Source organism: Pristiophorus japonicus, chromosome 8 (assembly GCF_044704955.1).
Source record: "Pristiophorus japonicus isolate sPriJap1 chromosome 8, sPriJap1.hap1, whole genome shotgun sequence".
Classification (NCBI taxonomy): domain Eukaryota; kingdom Metazoa; phylum Chordata; class Chondrichthyes; family Pristiophoridae; genus Pristiophorus; species Pristiophorus japonicus.
The window spans coordinates 225,395,592-225,420,820 of NC_091984.1; the positions used below are offsets into that span (position 1 = coordinate 225,395,592).

A 25,229-nucleotide genomic window follows, 5' to 3' on the forward strand; every position below is an offset into this window, starting at 1 on the left:
TGACATGTGCACTAGAAATCAAAACCAGCTTCAATAGACTGATTCTTCAGTAAGTTAGAACTCATACACATGAAGAAATAGAATACGTGCAACCCATTACGACTATTTAGTAATATCAAATAAGGCATGGAGCCCTCAACTAAGTGCTAGGATTATATTTTGAATTTGTGCTAAACGTTTTGTTTTGTTCAGATCAGTCGAGCAAGGGAGGCTGGACTCGAGACTTACTGAGTTAAGAAAGGGAGGCGGGTCTCGAGACTCACTGACAGAAGGCCAACATCGCCCCTGCTGAGTTACAGTGCTCCAGCGCACGATCAGAGAGACAGGAGGCTCCGCAGGTTTGTCCAAGTTTGATAATTGCCCACTTAGTTCCATTTTGAAGCAACACAACTGATCAATCAAACCAAGGATTCAGGCTTCTGAACCCTGGTGATCTACACATTCTCCCCCTCAGGGAAACATGATTTGAATAATAAAAGATAACTGGATATCTGGCCGGCCCACAATTCCCCCCCCCCCCCCCTCACCCTTTTAGTCGTAGGCAGTGAACACCATGTGTTGTCCCCGAGGTACTGGCTGCATTCTAAACCCAGGTAGCGAATCCACCATGTGTATAATAGCAGATAGGAAGGATTTCCTGCACCGAAACCAATTTTAAAAACCAGCCTGTGATGAATTCATTCGCCACATATTGATTGACTCAAATAAAAGCCAAAATGCAGAATTTACAAGATAGGTTCAGATTAAGACAGACTTCTTGCCATGATACCAAACCTACTGTCAAACCATTAGAGCTTTTAACGCCTATCTGAACAGGCGGCTGGGGCTGTAGTTTGATGATTCTTCTGAAGGGCGACACCTCGGACAATGCAGCACTCCCTCGGTACTGCTCTGGAGTGCCAACCTGGATTGTGTGCTCAAATTCGCCACCTTCTGTTCCAGAGGCAGAGACATTCGCCACTGAGCCAAGCTAAGATTTACGAAGAGATGCCATCTTAAATCTTACAATGATTGGCAGCCAGAAATCTATGCATGTCAACAAAAGGCACTGTAGAAAATTGATCAGATGCGAGTATGGGCACGAGGTATGTTTTCCCTTCTATGTGAAATCGCATTTAAGTAGATACCCGTTGTGTTACTTTCAATTTTTAACCGAGCAATATTGGAAGACTCGAGGCGGAGTAGGTTCAGGCCGTGGAGACGGGAAAAGTCAGCTTTTTTGTATTGGCACGAACACAGAGGTTACATGGACAGTGAAGAAAGACTGGATTGACTAAAATTCACCAGCTAGGAATAAGTTTATAATGGACTCTGCAACAAGATTTTTGTGATTATTGGTAGGCCATATGGGTTGGCACTGTCCCATGAATATCTACACCCGTTGCATTTTTTAGCATTTTGCTAGCAAAGAGTAATTTGTCTTTAAAAAAAATCCCTTAAGTAGCAAAAATGTTGGTGCTTGATTGACAGTAAATCATTAGTCCTAATTATTGATTAGCTGCAGTTTATCAGCAGTACTTCACTGACAAATGTACTAACTGATTGTAGTAATCCGTGATGTTCTTTTATCAGGCTACGGAACTGGTGACTGGAGGCAAGAGCTTCCATTCTACTGGTTAAAGTTCATTTGACGTCAAAACACTGATTCACTGACAGCACTGGGGTACCATTTTCATTAAATAATGCACGTATAACACATTGCTGATTAATAACTCAGGTCATTATCACTTTGTAACTAACCACAGATAAGTTCTCTTTCCTCTCAGCTTATCCCTCACATAGTGCTGTTCAACAAGATCGCGCACCAGTCAAAAGTAAAGGAGGTCAGAGGATAAAACGTAACGATTGTTCAGCTAGATTCGACAGACTTGTGCAATGGGCCAGGTCTGCACCAAAGACATTTGTTCCATTGCTCTGAAAGGATTAGGAGGGGTTGGGAAATTCAGACCAACCCACACACATTTCCGCACTCGCGTTAGTGGCGGGTTTATCGAGTGCTTTGGTACGGACAATGCGATATGAAAATTGCAATTTTAAGTCAAAATGCTCATGCATTCATCAACTTAAATTGATGCATTTAAGGAGGCTGGATAAGCATATGAGGGAGAAGGGAATAGAAAATTACGCCGACAGAGTTAGGTGAGGAAAGATGGGAGGAGGCTGGAGTGGAGCATAAACGCTGGCATGGACTGGTTAAGCCGAATGGTCTGTTTCTGTGCCGTATATCCTGTGTAAATTACTCCCACCACCAGTGACAGACGTGTAATCACCAGTGCTTCACTCCAGTAACTCAAAATGCTCTTTCCAAACGAACCCAAGTTTGGGAATCTATAATCTGACTGTACTACCTGGTTCAATTGGACATAATATTAACCCTCAGTGAGAGGACTGCAAACTGACTGCTTTCATTTTGACTTATTGGGTGGCTTAGATTCTGCGGGTGATTTTGCCAAGCTGGTTAATTATTGTATGCTGCCAGTAGCAATGAAAGAGAAACTGTTACCTTTTATGTGCTGAGCGGTGTGAACTGCGATACGGTTTCGATTCAAGACAAATACAGGAGCTCTCGCACTTGGATTTGCTTTCCTTTTGGGAAACACTAGTTACGTGTGGAGTGAGTTTCTTTAGGTTCTCAGTTAAGCTAGTCGATAGAATATTTAGCAGTGGCAGATTGCCCCCGTCTCTAGCAGGGGCGGGCACAGCATCACCCACCCGTACACTGCTGTACAGCACTGGCACTACCCTCGGTCCGGACAACCCATTCAACCCGGCTTCCCAACTCAATTTGATTCCCCTGGCCAAATTGGGACATGTTTTTAAGTGGATAAAATAACTAGAGCCTCTTTATCTCCGTTATCCTCATCTCCGCCATTGGGGGGGGTGGGGGTTATTTTTATCATGCAGATCAGTAAGGAATCGGGATGCTAAATGCTAGCGGCAGCATCATAAACCGTGCTCACAGTCAAACTTCGGGCCAACAGAAGTAATTATTTTTTTTAAATTATACTGTTCTGGTATCTATTTTGATCAGGGATAGAAATCCTCTCCACACTTGGCAAATATCTGGCACCCATTTAAAAGCAGGAATGCTGAAGATACATGGTGTTCCTGAGGATATCAGTAAGCAGCGAGTTATGGGCAGGCACCTGTTGTGTGGAAATAAATCCGAAGTCGTCTAATGTGCTGCAAGAAATTCTTTTGGGCAACGTAAATTACAGCCCTGTGAGCGCGCTTACACAGTGCACTCGACAATACAGTTAGCCTTTCCATCATCCATAAACCCCTCCCATTCAAGTGATCGCTGTTACTAAGTGATAGCTCATGATTCAAGGTGATCAGCTGCATGGCAAAAAAGTTGAAAATGGAACAGGCCAGAGACAAAACAACAGGAAGAGAGTTGAGTCCATCGTGTCTGGGCATTGGGAATATTAAAATAAAACATTTTTGATCTGTAAGGAAGTACTGAGGAAATCAACTCTACAAATCTTTTTTAAAAAGCAATGGATTACAGCACTCTAGGATCACAAGGGAACCCAAGAACTGCAACAAGGGCTTCCTAGTTCTTTGGGTGACTCAGTGTCTAAAACAAAAAAGTTAAGTCTATGTTGTGGGAGAAAAAATACTTTTTTTTGCTATGACAGGCGAGATTTTGCCCAGCGATATCTGTGACTTTGCTACACCAATTAGAAAGAAAGAAAGACTTGCATTTATATAGCGCCTTTCACGACCACCAGATGTCCCAAGGCACTTTACAGCCAATGAAGTATCTTTGAAGTGTAGTCACTGTTGTAATATAGAAAAGGTAGCAGAGGTTAAAAAAAAGAAATGCTGGAAATCTGAAACAGCAACGACAAAATGCTGGATGTACACAGTCAGGTCAGCAGTTGCTTGAAAGAGAAAGGGCAGAGCGGCATTTAGGGTGGAGACCCTGGACAAAAACACGAAATGTTAACCTTTCTCTCAGGAGCTGACCAACCTGCCGTGCATCTCCAGTTTATTCTGATGAGCACGTTGGGTCTGCCAAGATTGAAAGAGCCACTTCTGGAGAAAATGCAGCACTTCGGTTAACTATGAAAATAAATTAACTGCACAGTTACATTTTCTGTGAAGAGTAATAGACGAACATATTCTGTACAATTTAAAAAGAGGAAAAGTGTATTGCTGCTTCACCAATAATTCGGGCAACTTTTAAGGCTAGAATGTAACTGTGCAATCGGGATCGCCAAGCTAGATTTCGCAGTGTGTAAGTATTTGACTATACTTTAGCACTGCAAGTACTGTACATCATCAGGAGTTCCTCAGCCTTGCAACCTTTTACCGATTGGCTTTAACCCATCACCGTTATCAAACTTTGCAGGAACTCCATTACGTGACAAAGTTTTCTATCTCTGGGCGGGGGGGGGGGGGGGGGGAGTGGAGAGAAGGGCTGGAAGTCAGACCTGCACGGAGCCTCGGCCAAACAGAAGCCAAGGTTCTCCCCTCCCCCCTCACTGATGGAGGTGTGATCGGTCATCTGGCCGCTTGATGTGAATCCTCCGAACCCGTTCGATTCTCTCCCGCTCTTCCTCCTCCTCGAGGTGGTGAGACCGACCAGCTGCCCCTCCGGTGGCCTCCAGCAGAGCGTTGTCGGGTCCACGCCCGTCCTGGGTCTCGTACAGTAAAATGTTCAGAGTCTCTTCATAGATTCGGGCTTCGGGGAACTCAACCTGCAGGGGCGACAAATCGTCAATCCACATCTCACAGTACCGCACGTCAAACCTAGTGAATTCTAATAGACTGGCAGCAACCTGACTGCAGTGTCTCAAATGACTTTCCTTACCTGACAATAGACCAGCTTAGTGAAAATTTGTGCACAAAATCTTCTACTGTTTAGCTCATAAGGAGCACTGCACTATACACCAGAGGGCCTGGACACTGGGACCTTGTCGTTAAAAAGGATTTGCATTTATGTAGCTATTTCTACGCCCTCGATATCCCAAAGAGCTGTACAACCAATGACGTACTTTTGAGGTGTAGTCACTGTTGTAATGCAGGAAACGCCAATTTGCGCACAGCAAGCTCCCACAAACAACGTGATAATGACCAGATAATCTGTTTTTAGTGATGTTGATTGAGGGATAAATATTGGCCAGGACACTGGGGATAACTCCCGTCTTCTTCTTTGAAATAGTGCCATGGGATCTTTTATGTCCCCCTGAGAGAGCAGACGGGGCCTCGGTTTAACGTCGCGTCCATACTTAATTATACTTAAAAAATAAAAATCACAAATACTGTGGATCTGAGATTGAAACAGAAAAAGTGCAGCATGGCTTGAAACAGGAAGGTAAGTTGAAGTCTTGGTGGGACACTTCACTGCAACTCCGAAGGGCCATCTCGGAGATATAAACCTATCCTTTTCCTGCAGATATTAGTCAGCCTGCTTCACGGGTCTGGCATTTTCCGGTTACACCACTTTAAACAGCTTTGCTGCAGGTCTCCTACTGTAAATAATCGGATCTTTCTGTACAGTACGAGAACGTAGTCAAAGGCAGATTGATTATTGTAAGTAACCTAGCCGCCGCTTCCAGTCCATGAGCTGCCTGGATCACTCAGGGAGCAGGCGACTGATTAATGCGATATGTTATCATGTTGAACAGGACTTTACAATAAAACGTACACTGTATTGCTTATACAAGCACTGGTCATGGGCCAACATTAAAAAATAAACTCCCAATATGGTTTTAGACTATAGAGCTTTAATAATGAATGAATGTAATTTAAACATACGAGGTAGCACAGTAAATCAGAGGCCCAAGTGGCTCTACCACAGTGACAGGACAGATGTGCACACCAGATTTCCAACGTAGCTCTGGAACAGACTGCAATCTCATGCGGTGGAAAACGATTCACTGAATTCCTTACAGAAGGTAGGTATTGCAGGGAATTCAGGGCCAGAGGGATCTCCTGGATTAGGTTCAATGGCCTAGATAGATCGGAGAGGAATTTCACAGATTTGTTTTCCCCTCCAAATTGGCCTGGGTTTTCTTTAATCTGGGTTTTTTTGGCCTCTCCCAGGAGATCATATGGTTTTGGATGGGGTGGAGTGCATACGCTGTGATACACAAGTTAGCACAATTGTGTGGGGCAGGCTCTATGGGCCAGATGGTTTTTACATGTCCGTCCTTGGGCTCGGTATCAAATTTTGTTTTGTAACGCTCCTGTGAAGCACCCTGGGACATTTTACTTTGTTAAAGGCGCTATATAAATACAAGTTGTTGTTGTTGTAGGATAGCAGAACAGTCGCTTCCCCTCACGCAGGTTGGAGGAAGACTCTTTGCAGCACATCCTAATGTACGTCCCAGCAACCAGTTATCACAGCAGCACAGGCAGAAGCTAAGGAGCGAGAATGCGAGCCAGTCTGATTTATGGTGCAAGTCAATTATACAGACAGGAAGGTTAAGGGTTGGTGGTGGGGAGACAGGGGAGAAGGGAGAAACAAATTACATTTATAGATTGCTCTCCTGTAACAGTGTCCCAAAGCACTGTACTGGGACACATTGGACAATGAGCAGGAAGTAGGGGAGAACTTCGGGAAGGTGACTGAAGACAAAGTGGGCCATTTTATAATGGTGGGGAAATAGGTAGCAAGACAGAGAGGTTAGGAAGGAATATCACACAGTGTAGGGCCCAGGGGATAGAAGACTGGCAGTGATGCTGGTGTGGAGGGAGGTGCAGTAGACTAGGGCAGTAAGAGTGCAGCTTCCACGCTAGGAGGAGATTGCAGAGATAGGCTGGAGCAGCACCTTGGTGGGACTTGAAGACAACAACAAGTATTTATATAGCGCCTTTAACGGAGTGAAACGTCCCAAGGCGCTTGACAGGAGTGTTATGTGATAAAAATTTGACACCGAGCCGCACAAGTAGAAATTAGCGCAGGTCAAAGAGGTAGGTCAAAGAGGTTAGGTTTTAAGGAGCGTCTTGAAGGAGGAAAGAGAGGCGGAGAGGTTTAGGGAGGGAGTTCCAGACTTGGCGCCCAGGCAACCGAAGTTGAGCGATTATAATCAGGGATGCTCAGGAGGGCAGAATTAGAGGAGCGCAGACATCTCCGGGGGTTGTGGGGCTGGAGGAGATTACAGAGATAGGGAGGGGCGAAGTCCATGGGGGGATTTTCTTGCTTGACTTCCCTTAAACTTTAGGAACTTATTGCAGTCAGATCACAGAGTGTGCCATCTCTCGGGGCGGCAGGTGGGGGCGTGGTTGGCGGAGGGAGGATGCGGTGGGGGAGGGAAGGCGAGGGGGGGGGGTGGGAAAGGCATGGAGTAGGGGGGGGAGAGGAGCCGGGGGTGGAGGTGGGGAGAGGCGGTGGGGAGGAGGGGAGGTCGGGGTGGGGGAGGAAAGGCGGGAGTAGGGGGGGAGAGGAGCGGAGGGCGAGGCGGGAGGGATGCAGTGGGGGTGGAGGGGGGGAGAGGCGGGGGGGGGATGGGGGAATGCGGCGGGGGTAATCCCATTTACCGCGCAGCCACTGTATTAAACGGGGGTAAAAATTCAGCAGGCATTTCGATCAAGAGCAGCCGTTAACAATATATAGAGGTCAGATTACTTCCTAGCGGTGGTTTAAACCGAGAGTTAATGATTACACCACAATCATTAATCCTTTAGTTCGGTTGCTGTCATGCATCAATGATATCCCAGAGTAATTGTAAGATATGATGGAATCACAGAGTTCAGATAATAAAACCGCTCGAGCTTTACTGTTGCACTGTGATCCCCTGAGCCTTTGAATAAGCTTACTGCCTTGTAATCACACCACCATTCTCTATTTCACCACGATCAAACTTTTCACCGTCATATCGATTTTATTCAGTGATATCTTGCTTTAGGAAAACAAAGCGCAAATCTCTCTCCTGTGCAGACAAGAGCTTGTGGCCAAAAAATTATTTTCTGACTAATAGTTATTGTGGAACCTTGCTATCTGATGTCAGCCTTGGTGAATGGTAACATTCTCACCTCTGAGTCAGAAGGCTGTGAGGTTCAAGTCCCCCTCCAGAGACTCGAGCACATTAATCTTGGCAGACACTCCAGTGCAGTACCAAGGGAATGCTGCACTGTCAGAGGTTTTGAATGAGACATTAAGACAAGACTCCACCTGCTCTCTCAGGTGGATGTAAAAAGATCCCATGGCACTGTTCGAAGAACCGTGGGGGGAGTTCTGCCAGTGTCCTGACCAATATTTATCTCTCAAAGCAACATCACTAACACAGATAATCTGGTCATTTATCTCAGTGCTGTCAGTGGGACCTTGGTGTTGGCACGTGCATTGCCTTGTTTCCCTACAGTGCTGTTAATGTAGGGAAATGTCCCAAAGCACTTCACAAGAGTGTTATCAAACAAAGTTTTGACACCGACCGACATAAGGAGAGATTCGGACAGATTGGTCAAAGAGTTGGTTTTAAGGAGCATCTTAAAGGAGGAGGGGCAGTCAATGGGGGCGCGATGGAAATCGGGGATGGCAATAGGTCAGAATTGGAAGAGTGCAGAGATCTCGCATAAGAGAATGTAAGAATTAGCAGGAGTAGGCCATTCGGCCCCTCAAGCCAGCTCCGCCGTTCAATAAGATCATGGCTGATCTTAGACCTCAACTCCACTTTCCCACCTGATCACCATACCCCTTGATTCCCCTAGACTCAAAATATACTCAATGATTCAGCATCCACAGCCCTTTGGGGCAGAGAATTCCAATGGTTTACAACCCTCTGAGTGAAGAAATTCCTCTTCATCCTAATCTTAAATGGCCGACCCCTTACCCTGAGACTACGCCCCCATTTCTGGACACTCCAGCCCAGGGAGAAACAACATCTCAGCATCTATCCGGTCAAGGCCCCCCTTAGAATCTTATATGTTTCAATGAGATCACTTCTCTTTCTTCTAAACTCCAGAGAGTAGAGGCCCAACCTACTCAATCTCTCCTCATAGGACAACCCTCTCATCCCAGGAATCAATCGAGTGAACTTTTTAGTGCATCACCTCAAGGCAAGTATGTCCTTTCTCAGATAAGACGACCAAAACTGTGCGCAGTACTCCAGGTGTGATCTCACAAAGGCCCAGTACAATTGTAACCAGACTTCCTTACTCTTATACTCCAACCCCCTTGCAATAAAGGCCAACATGCCATTTGCTTTTCTAATGGCTTGCTGTTCCTGCATGCTAACTCGCTGTGTTACCCGTATGAGGACACCTAAATCTCTCTGAACACCAATACTTAATAGTTTCTCACCATTTAAAAGATATTGTTTTTCTATTCTTCCTACCAAAGTGAATAACCTCACATCTCCTCACATTATACGCCATCTAACACCTTATTGCCCACTCACTTAACCTGTCTATATCCCATTTGCAGGCTCTTTGTGCCCTCCTCACAGCTTACTGTCCCACCTAGTTTTGTATGGTCAACAAACTTGGATACATTACACATGATCATTTCATCGAAGTCATTAACATAGATTATAAATAGCTGAGGCCCCAGCACTGATCCTTGCAGCATTCAACTAGTTATAGCCTACCAATCGGAAAATGACCGGTTTATTCCTATTCTCTGCTTTCTGTCCGTTAACCAATCCTCTATCCATGGTAATATATTACCCACAATGCCACCAGCCCTTATTTTGCGTAGCAATTTTTTTATGTGGGATCTTGGCGGGTTGTTGGGCTGGAGGAGGCTACAGAGATACGATGGGGAGATACCATGGACGGATTTGAACAGAAGGATGAGAATATTTAAGTTGAGGCATTGCCGGACTGGGAGCCAATGTAGGTTAGTCAGCACTGGGGTGATGGATGAACGGGACTTGGTTCGAGTTAGGATATGGGCAGCTGAGTTTTGGATGAGCTGAGGTTTATGGGGGGGGGGGGGGGGTGAAAAGTAGGAGGCTGGCCAGGGGAGCATTGGAATAGTCAAGTCTGGAGGTAACAAAGGTACGAACGAAAGGTTTCAGCAGCAGATGAGCTGAGGCGGGACAGAGTCAGGCGATGTTACGGAGGTGGAAGCCAGCGGCCTTGGTGACTACGACAGTGTGTTATAACAGTCACTACACTTCAGAAAGTACTTCCGCGACTGTGAAGTGCTTTGGGATGCACTGTGGTTGTGATAGGCGCTATACCAACACAAGTTCTTTTTTTTGGCCCGATCACTATGCTATGGCATTTACCATAGTAAATAGCAATCAGTAACAGTGAATGGTTTATTGAAAATATTAACAAAAAGCTAATTAATTTAGATTTGACCTTGAAGCAAACAGATTTGAGGTTTCTATGAGCAGGGCCCAGATCTGCAGGTCAGAGAACGGAGGAGATTCTGGGTTGCTTCATTTCATTTCACCGGAAGAGCCTGTACCTGGGTTATGAGCAGCATGTCAGTGAGCAAAAAGACCGCTCAGCCTCCAAACTGAAACCCACCTTGGTCTGTTTCTTCTCCGTGGCGTACACGATGGAGGTGCAGCACACCTCAGCGATCTTACGGCCCTGCCCATAAAAGGACCAGCAGCAGATTTCATCGCCGAGGACGTCTTTTATGAAAAGGACTCGGCCATTAAAGCGCAGGGACAGCTTGTCGAACAGCTCGATGTTCTTCAGCATGTTATCATCCGAGTTGCTGAAAATAACAAGAAAAGAAAACGTTCAATGAGACACACACTAATCTGAAGCAGGTTGGCGGGCAGTTGGTCAAAACCCTGCCTTTCGCCTCCGGTATAAGAGGATCTAGCCACAGTCAGATCAACGGCAAGTAGTCGACAAAAATGCCTCATTTTCCCACCAATTATGAAATAGCATCGGAATTTCATTAACCGCGAAGCGTTAGGGAAATCCTGAGGACATGAAAGGCGTTATATAAATGTAAATATCTGTCTTTTCGTTCTTAAACTTCAGGCAAAGGCCGAGACCCTAAGCTCGAATTCCCCGTCTAAATCTCTCCACCTCTCTACCAATGTTCCCTCTAATGTTGGTTTCCTGTGCGGGCCCCTTTAAATTTGCTGCGCGGTTGCACATGCTCAGTATCTCCTCCAGCGGCAGCAGCTGGTGAGCGGCCTGCGCGACACCTCACCATTGATGCGTGGCCTCGCACCTTAGGGGGAGAGCATTGTTCTCAATCCTCTCTCTCCCCTCCTTAAAACCTACCTCTGTGACCAAGCTTTTGTTCACCTGCCCCAATATTCCCTTATGTGGCTCGGTGTCAAATTTTGTTTGATAATGCTCCTGAGAAACACCTTGGGACGTTTCACTACGTCAAAGGCGCTATATAAATACAAGTTGGTGTTGATTAACTGAGGCCGAGGTGGAGCAATTCAATCTCCAGTGATCGAATGTCACTAGATTCATCCATAGTGATGCAAAAATAAAGTCGTTATTAAGAAAGCAGCCTTATTTTTCACCACGTGTGAAATATTACCAAAGATCTTACAGTGGAGCACTGCTCGAAACCACAGCATTATATCCTTGCCTATTTATTTCTATAAACAGGTTGAACCTCCCTTATCCAGAACTCCCTTATCCAGAACCACCCCTCATCCAGAACTATTCCCGGCCACCGGGTGGCGCATGCGCAAAACTCCGACATGAACCAATTGAAGTTCTTCCTCGCTGCCGACTCCCACAATCGCTGGCCTGACCCCACGATACACCGCCCCGCCCCACCCCACCCCCCGATCTCTCTGCCGCACTCCCAGCCCCAAGCCAGCCAGCCCCGATATCCCCTTGCTCAGTACCTGTACCATCCAATTTAACGTAACTACCCCTCGTCCAGAAAAATCCCTTATCCAGAACAGGCCAGGTTCCGAGGGATAAGGGAGGTTTAACCCTGTATTCGGTTCCTCCCTATAGAATACACAAGATCCCACCTGAATGGTTTGGTAGCAGTATGCGGAGAAAAGTTGCTCTCGGGCTTCTGTCAATGCCGTTGCTGAGCCAGTTCTGAGGTGGTGAGCAAGAGGCAACTCATTGTCCAGTGTTCCCTCAACCCGTCTTGGAAACAATGTCCAGTTTCTATTCAACAGCAAAGCAGTCAGGAGTCTGGGGACTTGGCACGAGAAGCCATGGGTGCCAAACAGCACCACAATGTACTTCACCTCCCAGTATTCCGCCTGCTCCACCCCCGTTCTCCTGAAGCCCTTGATTCTTGCCGGGGTACTGTTTTACACATGAACAATGGTCACTTGGGCAAGACCTCTGGTACCTCAACCATTCATTTTTCGGCGCATAATCTCCTGCCGCCCTAAAACGCTCCAAGATCTCTGCGCTCTTCCAATCTTAGCCTCCCGCAACACCCCTGATTTTCATCGCTCTACCACTGGTGGCCGTACCTTCAGCTGCCCCAGTCCCAAGCTCTGGAACTCCCTCCCTAAACTTCCCCGCCGCGCTCCCCTCCTTTAAGGCGCTCCTTAAAACCTACTTCCCTGGCCACGGTTTTGGTCACCTGACCCAGTATCCCCTTATATGGATCGGTGTCAAATTTTGTTTGATAACGCTCTGAGGCGCCTTGGGACGTTTTACGCTATAGGCGCTATATAAATGAAAGTTGTTGTCGTTTTTGTGAAAGGCATCCTGTCCTCACCCGATACACAGACACCCGCCCTGTCCAGAAGGTGGATTACTGGATAGCGATCAGCAATGCAAGCCATGGCTGATGTTTTCCATGGTTTCCCGAGCTCAGGAATATTGAAGCCAGTTGTATCGCCCATGCTGCTGCAGCACAGACTGGGAACTGGGACCCTTTTGGTCGACAGCTTCACACTCCACCCCTTAGGCCATCGCGAGAGATCAATTGTACTTTCTAAATGTGTGTACTAATGTCTAAAACAGTACTTGGCACTGATCAAATGGTCTTCGCTTACCTGGTGTAGGAATATTTGTTGTTGCTTCTGTTATACAACAGCTTAACGGCAGGCTGTAAAGAGAAAAGAATATCAGTAGTTATGGCTCGGAGAACCGTTGGCAGTCAATTAGAATACTGCTTTGCATGTTTGGTACACGGTTTAGTCCTACTTCACACTGGTTAGGTCACAATAGGATCTCCTTCTCTACCTCTGGTGGCAGTAAGGAGCTAGTGTGAAACAACTTTAAGGAAGGCTATACTTGCATTAGAGGCTGTTCAGAGAAGGTTCACTCGGTTGATACCGGGGATGAGGGGGTTGGCTTATGAGAAAAAGTTGGGCCTATACACATTGGAGTTCAGAAGAATGAGAGGTGATCTTATTGAAACTTGTAAGATAATGAGGGGGCTCAACAAGGTGGATGCAGAGAGGATATTTCCACTCATAGGGGAAACTAAAACTAGGGCGCATAGTCTTGGAACAAGAGGCTGTCCATTTAAAACTGAGATGAGAAGAAATTTCTTCTCTGAGGGTTGTAAATCTATGGAATTCTCTGCCCCAGAGAGCTGTGGAGGCTGGGTCATTGAATATATTTAAGGCGGAGAGAGACAGATTTTTGAGCGATAAGGGAATAAAGGGTTATGGGGAGCGGGCAGGGAAGTGGAGCTGAGTCCATGATCGGATCAGCCATGATCTTATTCAATCGCGGAGCAGTCTCGAGGGGCCAAATGGCCTACTCCTGCTGCTATTTCTTATGTTCTTAAATCCAGGCGGTCTTAATCCAGGTGCTAGAGGAAGTGGGTAAATGCCACGGAACAGGACAGAGATTGGCACAAGTTGGCAATGCCAGCCTTTGGTTAGGGATGGGAATCGGAAAGATTGGTGCTGCAATGGACGCTCTTGTAAAATTGGCTGCGGCACACTGCTCTACACAGAGCTCTGCTTTGCCACGTCGTGACCTGGGGGTGACTCAATACTGACACTGGATAGAGAAAAAGATGGACTTGCGTGTCTAATCTTGAACCGTGAAAGGAAAAACACGCATTGGGGGGGAGGGGAAGCGCCACAAGTGATAACATGTCCCACAAGCCAGCGACACTCACTGTGCACCTCCCCCTTCCCTCCCGGCCCATGGTGCCCATCCCCATTGCTCGAACCTTGTTCGATGTTGCTATCAATCGCTGCTCCTCCTTGTTTGATGTGATCACAGGAACTTTGCAGAAAGGCTCGTAGGTTTCCTTCTGCTGTAAAACAAGCACAAGTACCTCAAAACATTGCAAATCAAACATTAAAAGGAACCATCGAAAGCACAGCTCACTTTATAGAGCACGATTTCCAAGAGCAGTTATAAGGAACCGTGTTAAAAATAAAAAGGGATTAAAAGTTGTGGCAACGAAACAGGTCTACGTAATTGTGGGCGATTCATTTTTACGTTGTAAAGGCAATCAAAGTCGAGCAACGACGAGGGAGGCCACTCAGCGCATTTAGCTCATGTTACTATAGAAACCTTTGGTTCTTCCATCACAGTATCCAACTGCAGGTCGAATGATGTCACAGCTTTCTTCTCCGCTGCCCTCCTTGGGGATCATTCTGGGTGTTAATCACTCGGGAGACAAAATGCTTCCGAACATCGGTGTCGAACTTGCCTTTTGTTAGTCTGTACCCGTGTGTTCATGCCCCAGAGTTGTGATTTACCTCGAAATAGTGCTCTGCATTCACAGTTCCCATTCCACTTCACAGTTTATGTACCTCTAAGGGTCCCTCTGACTTGCCTCCTTTCGAAGCTAAAAGGATGAAGCTTGTCTAACCTTTCCTCATAAAGCCAGTGGCCCTTGACTGGGTCATTTCCAGGGCATGCACAATGCCCATGTATCTCAGCAATCAGAACGTAGTAGCCACGGAGCAACGTGACCAGCGCGCTCTACAAATTCAGAGTGAAGACCTCAGATCTGTGCTTCACCAATCTAACAATCTAGAGGAGCATTGTCACAAACTCCACTCCCTCGACACCGTCTCCATCCCTGTCTCCAGCCACTGCCTAAACCGGACCATTCGCAATATTGGAATTCTGTTCAACGCTGAGCTGCACTGCAGCCCTCAAATCCAACCCATCACATCAGTACCCACCTTCGTCCCCACTGCAATCCCTCCGCCGCTGAAACCCTTATTCTTGACTTCTACACTTTCATCTTCCATAAATTCTTAATTGCCCAAAACCTCAACACCCGTCCTTTACTAACTTCCGCTCATCAGTCAGTCCCATCCTTGCTGATCTACACTGGCTCTTCACTCCCAACCCATTTAGAAAGCCCTCCTTGGCCCTGCCCCACCCTGTCTCTGCAATCGTCTCCAGCCCTACATCCTCTCCCAAATATCCCATTCTATTCCTCTGGCTCAGCCGCAACGGTCCCATTTCCTGCAATTCCCTCCCTAAATCTTTCCACTTTCCTCTCCACTTTTAAAGACTTTCTCAAAACCCATCTCTTCAACCAAGCTTTTGATCACCTCTCCTGATCTCTTGGTTTGTGGCTTGGCGCCTGTTGTTCTTATGCCCGTTTGTGAAGTGCCTTATCTCCAAGTTTGCAGATGACACTAAACTGGGTGGCGGTGTGAGCTGTGAGGGGGACGCTAAGAGGCTGCAGGGTGACTTGGACAGGCTAGGTGAGTGGGCAAATGCATGGCAGATGCAGTATAATGTGGATAAATGTGAGGTTATCCACTTTGGTGGCAAAAACACGAAGGCAGAATATTATCTGAATGGCGGCAGATTAGGAAATGGGGAGGTGCAACGAGACCTGGGTACATCAGTCATTGAAAGTAGGCATGCAGATTCAGCAGGCGGTGAAGAAGGCAAATGGTATGTTGGCCTTCATAGCTAGGGGATTTGAGTATAGGAGCAGGGAGGTCTTACTGCAGCTGTGCAGGGTCTTGGTGAGGCCTCACCTGGAATAGTGTGTTCAGTTTTGGTCTCCTAATCTGAGGAAGGACGTTCTTGCTTTTGAGGGAGTGCAGCGAAGGTTCATCAGACTGATTCGCGGGATGGCGGGACTGACATATGAGGAGAGACAGGATCGACTGGGACTGTATTCACTGGAGTTTAGAAGGGGGGAGAGGGGATCTCATAGAAACGTATAAGATTCTGACGGGACTGGACAGGTTAGATGCGGGAAGGATGTTCCCGATGTTGGGGAAGTCCAGAACCAGGGGACACAGTCTTAGGATAAGGGGTAGGCCATTTAGGACTGAGATGAGGAGAAACTTCTTCACTCAGAGAGTTGTTAACCTGTGGAATTCCTTACCGCAGAGAGTTGTTCATTGGATGTATTCAAGAGGGAGTTAGATGTGGCCCTTACGGCTAAAGTGATCAAAGGGTATGGAGAGAAAGCAGGAAAGAGGTACGGAGGGAATGATCAGCCATGATCTTATTGAATGATGGTGCAGGCTCGAAGGGCCGAATGGCCTACTCCTGCACCTATTTTCTATGTTTCTTAGGATGTTTCTTTAAGTTTAAAGTGCAACATAAATGTACTCTCTTGTTGACTGCAGTGACTGGGTACATTAAGTATTGGGTTTACGATCATTCCCAGATCTCCTTCAGCTTCTCCTTTAGACAGCTAGACATCATTAAGTATGTTGCCCCATTTCTTCGTCCAGAGTACAATTCAAATTTACCAGGGTGAATATTGAGGCTTAAAGGTTTAAATTATGTGGGACAGGCTGCATAAACTTGGCTTGTATTCCCTTGAGTTTGGATGGTTGAGGGGTGATCTAATTGAGATCTTTTGAAAGGGATTAGACTGAGATAGATAGATTTTTGGGAGGCACTCAGGGAAATCAAGGGATATGGGACAGTGCAGGAAAGTGGCGTTGAGGCAAACAATCAGTCAGGATCTTACTGATGACGGAGCAGGCTTGAGGGGCCGAATGGCCGACTCCTGCTCCTAATTCTTATATTTCTTATGTAACTATTTCCTCTGGTGGATAAATCCAGAATAAGACACATCTTAAAATGAAAGCTAGACCATCAAGAGTGAAATCAGGAAGCACTTCCTCACATACAGGTTAGCGGAATTCTGGAACGCTCATCTCCAGAAGGCTGTGGATGCTGGGGTCAAGTGAAATTTGAGAGACGGAGAATGATAGATTTTTGTTAGGCAAGAGTTCAAGGGATAGGGATCAAAGACGGGTGAAGGGAGAGGAGGTGAAAATAAGCCATGATCGGATAGAATGGCTGAACAGGCTCGAGGGGCTGAATGGCCTGCTTCTTATCCAAAGTTTCTATGCCCTGCATTGTATTCATTTTCAGCTGCCATATTTTGCAAACTTGCAAATGTTGGTGTCTCCCCCATCCATTTAGTAAAAGAAAGACTTGCATTTATATAGTGCCTTTCACAACCACCGGATGTCGCAAAGCGCTTTACAGCCAATGAAGTACTTTTGGAGTGTGGTCACTGTTGTAATGTGGGAAATGTGGCAGCCAATTTGCGCAAAGCAAGCTCCCACAAACAGCAATGTGATAATGACCAGATAATGTGTTTTTTTTGTGATGTTGATTGAGGGATAAATATTGGGGATAACTCCCCTGCTCTTCTTTGAAATAGTGTCGCGGGATCCTTTACATCCGCCTCAGAGCAGACGGGGCCTCGGTTTAACATCTCAACGAAAGACGGTACCTCCCACAGTGCAGTACGCCCTCAAAATGTCAGCCTAGATTTAAGGCTCAAGTCCCTGGAGTGGGACTTGAACCTACAACCTTCTGACTCAGAGGCGAGAGTGCTACCCACTGAGCCACGGCTGGCACATTAGTACGATTTGCTAACGTGATTAATTGCCTTTAAGTTTCTGAATTGAATTTCCTTATGTAAAGTAAAAATTGTAGCAGCCCCAGCATCGATTTCTGGGGTACTCCATTCAGTACATCAGCCAGCACTGCTTCTTCTCTTTTAGCCAATTCCTTACCCACCTCCAAGTTTTAATCTAGGATGCCCACTGCCTAAACATTTGTGGCAGGATTTCATGAGATTTTAATCAAAAGCTTTCTGGACCTCCGGATTCACGGAGCGAGGGTACGAGGTACGGCTCTGCTCACTGCGACATTAGGGGACATCCAGGAATTGAAGGCAGCCTGGAGCAGAGCATCAGGACTGGTCTCCAGCCTCAGAGGCGATGTGGGCTACAACTTGATAAGCTCAGGCTCTTCAGCCTCAAAAAGGGAGGATTCAGAGAAGACCCAATAGAGGTGTACAAGGCCATTGATGGGAGCGAGAGGGGAAATCAGAACATGCTCAGATATATCCGGGTCGGAGGACAAGGGAACATGGCTGCAGGGTTCTAAAGTGCAAGTTTAAGGCAGAAATCAGGAAACATTTCCTTACACAAAGCTGGAAGAGGATGCCAGGAACAGTAGATAGAATCGTACAGAACAGGAGGCCATTCGGCCCATCGTGCCTGTGCCAGCTCTTCGAAAGAGCAATCCAATTAATCCCACTCCCCCTGCTCTTTCCTCATAGCCCTGCAATTTTTCCTTTTCAAGTAATTGTCCAATTCTCTTTTGAAAGTTACTATTAAATCTGCTTCCACCGCCCTTTCAGGCAGTGCATTCCAGATCATCATAACATGCTGCGCCATTTTTTTTTTTGCCTCATTTCCCCTCGTTCTTTTGCCAATGATCTTATATCCGTATCCTCTGGTTACCGACTCCCCCCCGGCCATTGGAAACAGCTTCTCTCTATTTACTGTATCAATACCCTTTATAACTGAAGCAAGGCCACTGGAATCGTTTAGGAAGCTAACAGATGGGGAAGTTGAGCACTGAACAGGAATGTTTTGGGCATCAAAAAGGCTGACCAGCTCTCACCCAAACCTATCTTGTGAGTCTGCAGTCCCTGGCAGGAAGTGCTTTGGGGGTAGCCCACACGACAACAGTGACCACACTCCAAAAGTACTTCATTGGCTGTAAAGCGCTTTGGGGCGTCTGGCAGTTGCGAAAGGCGCTATATAAATCCAAGTCTTTCTTTAAATGCAAGTCTTTTAAAGCGGCTTATATAGTAATGTCATGCTCGGCGAAGCTTGATACCTGAAGGGCAACTTGGCACTCTTCCACCAGTCCCTGTACCAAGTAGTACTTGGCCTCGGCGAGCAGCTCCTCGATCACGCGGTTACTCTCCGGGAGGGGCACAGCCCCGTCACGCAGGTAGTTCAGGACCGCACCAAAGTGCTTCCCACAGCGGTCAATTAGGATCCAGCCTGCAAAAATGGAAGACATTTAGGTTCTTATCCCAGCTGTAGCCTCAACCTTTGACACTCTCTTTCCCCCTCCCCGCTCCCCACCCCCCCACCATGTAGATGCATTAAAATCAATGTTGCTGTCTTCTCTGTCCGTGGGGGCATGAGAGAGGTGTGACTGGATGATCTCTGCAGATGCGATCCTTGCAGAAACGGATACACCGGCTGCCCGGCCTGTGTCAACGTTACGGGCCGCACAACTGCTGGGCCAGAGGAAACCCGCCAAGGCTAGCAAAGCAGAAAAGGCCAGTATTGCACATCAGGCCAGTCGGTATCTGAAACAGAAAGCTTAATGTTTTGGCCGAGGGTTCCTTCTAGTGTCAGCTGTGGCTCAGTGGGCAGCACTCTCACCTCTGAGTCAGCAGGGTGTGGCTTCAAGTCCCGCTCCAGGGACTTGAGCACAAAAACCCACAAGATCCCATGGCAGTATTTCAAAGAAGAGCAGGAAAGTTACTTATCCTTCAAAACATCATAAACCCACCCGCCCCCCCCCCCCCCCCCAGATTATCTGGTCATTATCACAATGCTGTTTGTGGGAAGCTTGCTGTGCGCAACTTGGCTGCCGTGTTTCCCACTTTACAACAGCGACTACACTCCAAAAGTACTTAATTGGCTGTAAAGCACTTTGAGACATCCGGTGGTCGTGAAAGTTTTTCTTTAATCAACAAGACCTAGATAATTAGCGTTTAAGCAATTGTTTGCCAGGCCTTTAAACAGACTGTAATGTTTCCACAGCGAGAGCCAGGTCAGTGCGTTTCCATTGCAGTTATTTGAAGAAGTTACCTGTAGAGTTGAGAGCACTCAACTCAGCTAGAGACCTTTTCATCTTAGCTTTCATTACCTTTTCTTTTGTCAGTGCTGCTTGCTTTCTTCCTGAAGAGGAAACCTGTTCCCAATGCAACTCTCAAATCAGTCATTAGGGGGCTGTGCGACACTAGCATAGACTGCCTCTCCCTCCTGACAGGAGCAGCACTGGTTCCTGCTTAGCAGATACGACTGATATTGAGAGCTGTATATGGGTACAATTTATTTATTTATTTATTTATTTTTACAGTTGCATTACCACCAAAGTTCCTACGGGTGGCGGTATTGAGCCATTAGAGGTGACTGTACTCGGCACTGCCCCCAGGAGGAAAGTAGAGGCACTGCAGATGGGGAAGTCGAGCACTGAACAGGACTGATTTGAAATCTTAACGTTCTAAAAACATAATAGGATCAGGAGTAGCCATTTGGCCCCTCGAGCCTGCTCCGCCATTTAATAAGATCATGGCTGATCTGATCATGGACTCAGCTCCACTTCCCCTGCCCGCTCCCCATAACCTTTTATTCCCTTATCGCTCAAAAATCTGTCTATCTCTGCCTTAAATATATTCAATGACCCAGCCTCCACAGCTCTCTGAGGCAGAGAATTCCATAGATTTAGAAACCTCAGACAAAATTCCTCCTCATCTCAGTTTTAAATGGGGCTTATTCTGAGACTATACTCCCTAGTTTTAGTTTCCCCCTATGAGTGGAAATATCCTCTCTGTATCCACCTTATCGAGCCCCCTCATTATCTTATATGTTTCGATAAGATCACCTCACATTCTTCTGAACTCCAATAATTATAGGCCCAATCTACTCAACCTATCTTCATGTCAACCTCCTCATCTCCGGAATTTGATCAGTTTTGGCCAGTGAATATCTCAAAAGCATTTGATTCAGCACAGTTAGCATGCAAATTTTTCTTCAATATTCAGTACATCATCAGTAGCAACTGGATTTAACAGTTCGTCTACGAAATTTGTCAAAATCAGCTGACTAAAATTTACTGAAGATAAGGGATATTTCTGACATTCAGAGAAACATGTGTTAAACAGTACAGAGGAGACAACTGAGGCCTTGGCCTCCAATGATGGAATGAAGGGCAGGGCGAGAAAGACAGAATCCAGGCTAGTCAAAGGATTTGAGGGAATACAAGACTGAAGGAGGTAGCTGGGTTGGATGAAATGAGTCCTTGCAGGGTTTACATTTTTACATATTTACATTTGAGGCATTGGAAGACAAGGTGCTCGCATAAGTCATAAAGATAGGTTTGATGGGCAATTAATAGTGAGGCACTTCAGGGAACTCTCCCAAACAAAACACAACTGAAGTTAAGCCTGCTATTATATACTTAGTCTAGTATATAGTCTAGCAGAAACCAAGCGCAGGCAGCGGAAAGAGCATGCGGCAAACCAGCCCCACCCACCCTTTCCCTCAACGACTGCCTCTGACAGGGACTGTGGCTCCCGTATTGGACTGTTCAGCCACCTAAGGACTCATTTTTAGAGTGAAAGCAAGTCTTCCTCCATTCCGAGGGACTGCCTATGATGAGGAGTTGGTGGCTAAAGTTTGATGAGAAGGCAAAAGAGTCTTAATAGCTGGTGCCAGCATTAAGAAAACAGAAGTACAAATTTCTCCAGATAATGACAGCGTCATTTTGGATTATAGAATTGTTTCAATTTACAAAGAAGTTTCTGTTTTCTAGCATGTAAAAAGCACAATTTCACACTCCAGAAACAACATAATGGCCCTGAAATTCCAATGTCCTGGGTCCGTAAGAAGTTCCCACGGACCCGGGAAGGCATCGGAATAGCCGGTTTCCAACGCGCAATACGCATGCGCTGAAGACCAACATTTCCGATCTGTCAAGTTTTTGGTCTTGACAGATGGCCACATCTCAGGAGCGAGGACACTTGCAGGGGCAGGATTTCCGATATTTAGGAATATCTTGCCCTGCCAATGTCCTTTAAAATCCTGCGCTTGAAAAAGTAGAGGTATAGCCTACTTTTACAGGTGCTAGTGATTAAAAATACACATACAAATAAAAAATAAAGTTATAAAAACACTTTTTGTTTAAAAACCCTCCCCACTACGGTAAGTTTATTTTAAGTGTTAATAAAAAAATTATTTTAAGTCGTAAAACTATTTTTTTATATAACAACTTTAATTTAAGTGCATGTTAATTGTGTACTTTATTTTCTATTTTTTATTGGTTTTTAAGTGTTTGGGGGTGGAGGGGAAGGGGGTTTCTCATTAATAGCAATAGGAATTCCCTACTTACTGAACTCCTATTGCTATGAATGAGAAACTATACTGTACCTGATTGGCTGCTGTCACTAGATCCCGGCCTGTGCACGTCCCCACGTGCACGCACTACGACACGCAGTCACCAGAGGCCTCAGGATCGGAAGTTCGGACAGTCGCAGCAGCAGCAGGTAAGTGAGTATCTTTTTGGTTTTTTTTTTTAAAAGGTCGTTTCCCCGCGGGAAGAGGTCGAACGGAATTTCAGGGCCAATGTGAAGTAATGCAATCAAATGCAGCACTGAGGGAGTACTACAACGTCAGAGATGCCGAGAAGTTAAATCGATGCCTCATCTGCCTGTTTAGGTCAACAACGTAAAAGATACCATGGGTGATAATCTGAAAGAGACAGCACTCCCAATAACCAGAACAATAGTGATCCCTCAACTAACATCACCAAAACAGATTCATTGGTCAATTACCTAATTTGCTGTTTGTGGATCCTTGCTGTGCCAAGATTAGCTGCACGGTTTGCTCACACAGCGACAGTAACTGCACTTCAAAAGTAATGAAGTAACTGTAAGCGTTTTGGAACATCATGAGGATGTGATGGGCATGGTATAAAAGCTAGTTCTTTTGCGTTTTCCTGTATTGTATTCCCACTCAGTGGGTATCACTGTTGGCCAGTCACGTAACAACGTGCTTTTACATAGCACCTTCAATGGGAAAAAAAATTCCCACGGTTTTACAGATAGGTGCAAGGGAGAGAGAGATTGGGACAGGTGGCTGAAAACTTCGGAGATGGGGTTTTTGACAGGGCTTTTAAACAGGAGAACTTCCTTCTGACTCGGATGTCTTCTGAGGAAATTCTGCCGACGTCACCCCTGCCAGCAGCAGCAGGCCTTGAGGTCCCCAGCTGCAAGACATCTTGGTCCCACTCCTCGGGGAGTTAAATGGGGGCTTCCTACAAGGGGGGGGGGCAAGGTTCAGGAGGGAAGCAGGGCCGCAGGTAGGATGGCGGGGGGTGCTGTATATAGGTCTTAGTTCTTGTTAAAAATATTTTTTTGTTCAATGTTCACTGTTGGTGATGGTGGGAGGGTGTTGAGATATTATTGTTGTGTTAAAAATGTTGACGACAGTTTGGGGTTTTGGTGGGGGGAGGGGGGCAGAGGATGTTATATATGTTTGTTCTAAAAATTTTCAAATTTCTCTTTAATTATTAAACATTTTTATTTAACTTTACAATTATCCTGAAATGTCTTCTAATAATGTACGGTAAAACATCAATACAAGGGTTAGAAACAATGGCCAGTCCGGGCAGAAGGAAATGTTACGCAACAGTAACTGTCACCAATGTAAGTTCACGCAAAGCGTTCAGTTATGAGCTGCTGACACAAGGGTTTTGCAGCTGCGTAACTACCCCACGGGGCTTTTCCAGTCTTGCGAGGGGGGGGGGGGGGGGGGGGGCATGAGTTCAGCCAGGCTGATTGACCTCCCAGAGGTCCTGGTCATCCCCCTCCTCCCCTCTCTCCTGAGGTAGACCAGCGGTCCCATCTGGCAATTGTTGTCCTCTCCTGATAGCAGGTCATGCAACATGCAGCACACTACAATGAACTCAGCGATCTGCACAGGATGGTATTGTAGGTTGCCTCCAGAGTGGTCCAGGCACTTGAAGCGCTGCTCAAGCACTCCAATTGTCTTTTCGACGACATTGCGTGTGCCTATATGGCTTTCATTGTAACGCTTCTCGGCCTCCGTCTGGGGCTGACGCAGGAGGGTCATGAGCCAGCTGGCAAGGCCATATCCTTTATCCCCCAGCATCCAACCGTGGCCTTGTGGCTGACTCTTAAACAGTCTCTCACGCAAGATGTACTCATCATGGAAGCTGCCTGGGAAATTTGCATTTACTGCCATGATTATTTGCTTGTGGTCGACAACGAGCTGCACATTCAGGGAGTGGAATCCCTTTCGGTTCTGAAACACCTCTGCATCCTGTAAAGATGTGTGTACAGCCTGTTGCTCCCTGCACCTTGGAGAAGTTTGCTATGCGCGAGAAACCCAAAGCCCTCTCAGTCTGTGCCTCCCTGGCCATATGGAAGTTTATAAAGTCCATCCTGCGTGCGTAAAGGGCTTCAGTCACCTGTCGAATGCAGCATTGTGTGGCGTGCTGAGAGATACCGCAAATTTCACCAGCCGAGGTCTGAAAGGAGCCCAATGCGTAGAAGGAAAGTGCTGCAGTAACCTTATTAACCTCAACGGGCAGTGCAGTCCTGATGGTGCTGGTAGGCTGCAGATCCCCCTTGATGAGCTGGCATATCTCACTGATGACCTCCTTTCAGAAGCGCACCCTCCTGACGCAAGTGTTATCGGACAAGTTCAGATATGATTGCTTATCCCTGTAAATGCGTTAGGTGCAACATCTCCTCCTCCTCAGCAGTATGCCATCTCTTTGATTGGGCACATAATGCTCTTCAATATACCTTCTCCCATCTCTATTCTGCAGCATGTGATTAGTGATCAATACTGGTTGAGAAATTACAGGCCCCATCATTATAAATGCCCTTAATTTGTTGTCAACAGATACAAATGTAATTAGATGATTGGCATGATCAAAAAGGCCCTTAAAATCATTCACAAATTGATTCTCCTCACAACCACTTGAAGCAGCCTTTTAGTACAGATCCTCCGAGTTACAAAATGGCATCCGAAGTGCCGAGTACTGCCGACTTAAGGTCAGGTGAGCGCAGCTTTTTTTCAGCGACTTTTTCGGCCAGTGATCATTTCGGCGAATTTTGGGCGATATGCTGAAAGTAGCGGTCGGCGATAATCGGGCGCAAGTTTCCATTTTCAGCGCTATTCTCGGCCTTGCATGCAGATGACGTCATTTTTTTTAAAAAATCAGGCCGGGCGATGCAGCACATTCACGTGTGCCGAAAGTTGGGCTGGCAATAAATGGGCGATAATCGGGTGCTGGTTTCTACTTTTTAGCAAATGTGGGCGACAGCCTGCATCTCACTGCTTATATGGGCGCTAAATAGGCAATGATGTGCCAAAGTC

The 25,229-nt window shown here is 46.3% G+C and overlaps 1 protein-coding gene across 1 annotated transcript in view; it reads right to left on the reverse strand.

Moving 5' to 3' along the window:
* Positions 1–534: 534 nt before the first annotated feature.
* Positions 535–25,229, reverse strand: part of kctd10 (potassium channel tetramerization domain containing 10) — a 35,701-nt gene continuing 11,006 nt past the window's right edge. The window contains exons 3-7 of the mRNA XM_070888014.1: positions 18,919–19,088; positions 14,000–14,086; positions 12,864–12,916; positions 10,432–10,627; positions 535–4,706 (exon numbers count right to left, since the gene is read on the reverse strand). Coding sequence (XP_070744115.1) covers positions 4,488–4,706; positions 10,432–10,627; positions 12,864–12,916; positions 14,000–14,086; positions 18,919–19,088 — 725 coding nt within the window. The 3' untranslated portion in view covers positions 535–4,487. The remainder of the gene's footprint in view (positions 4,707–10,431; positions 10,628–12,863; positions 12,917–13,999; positions 14,087–18,918; positions 19,089–25,229) is intronic.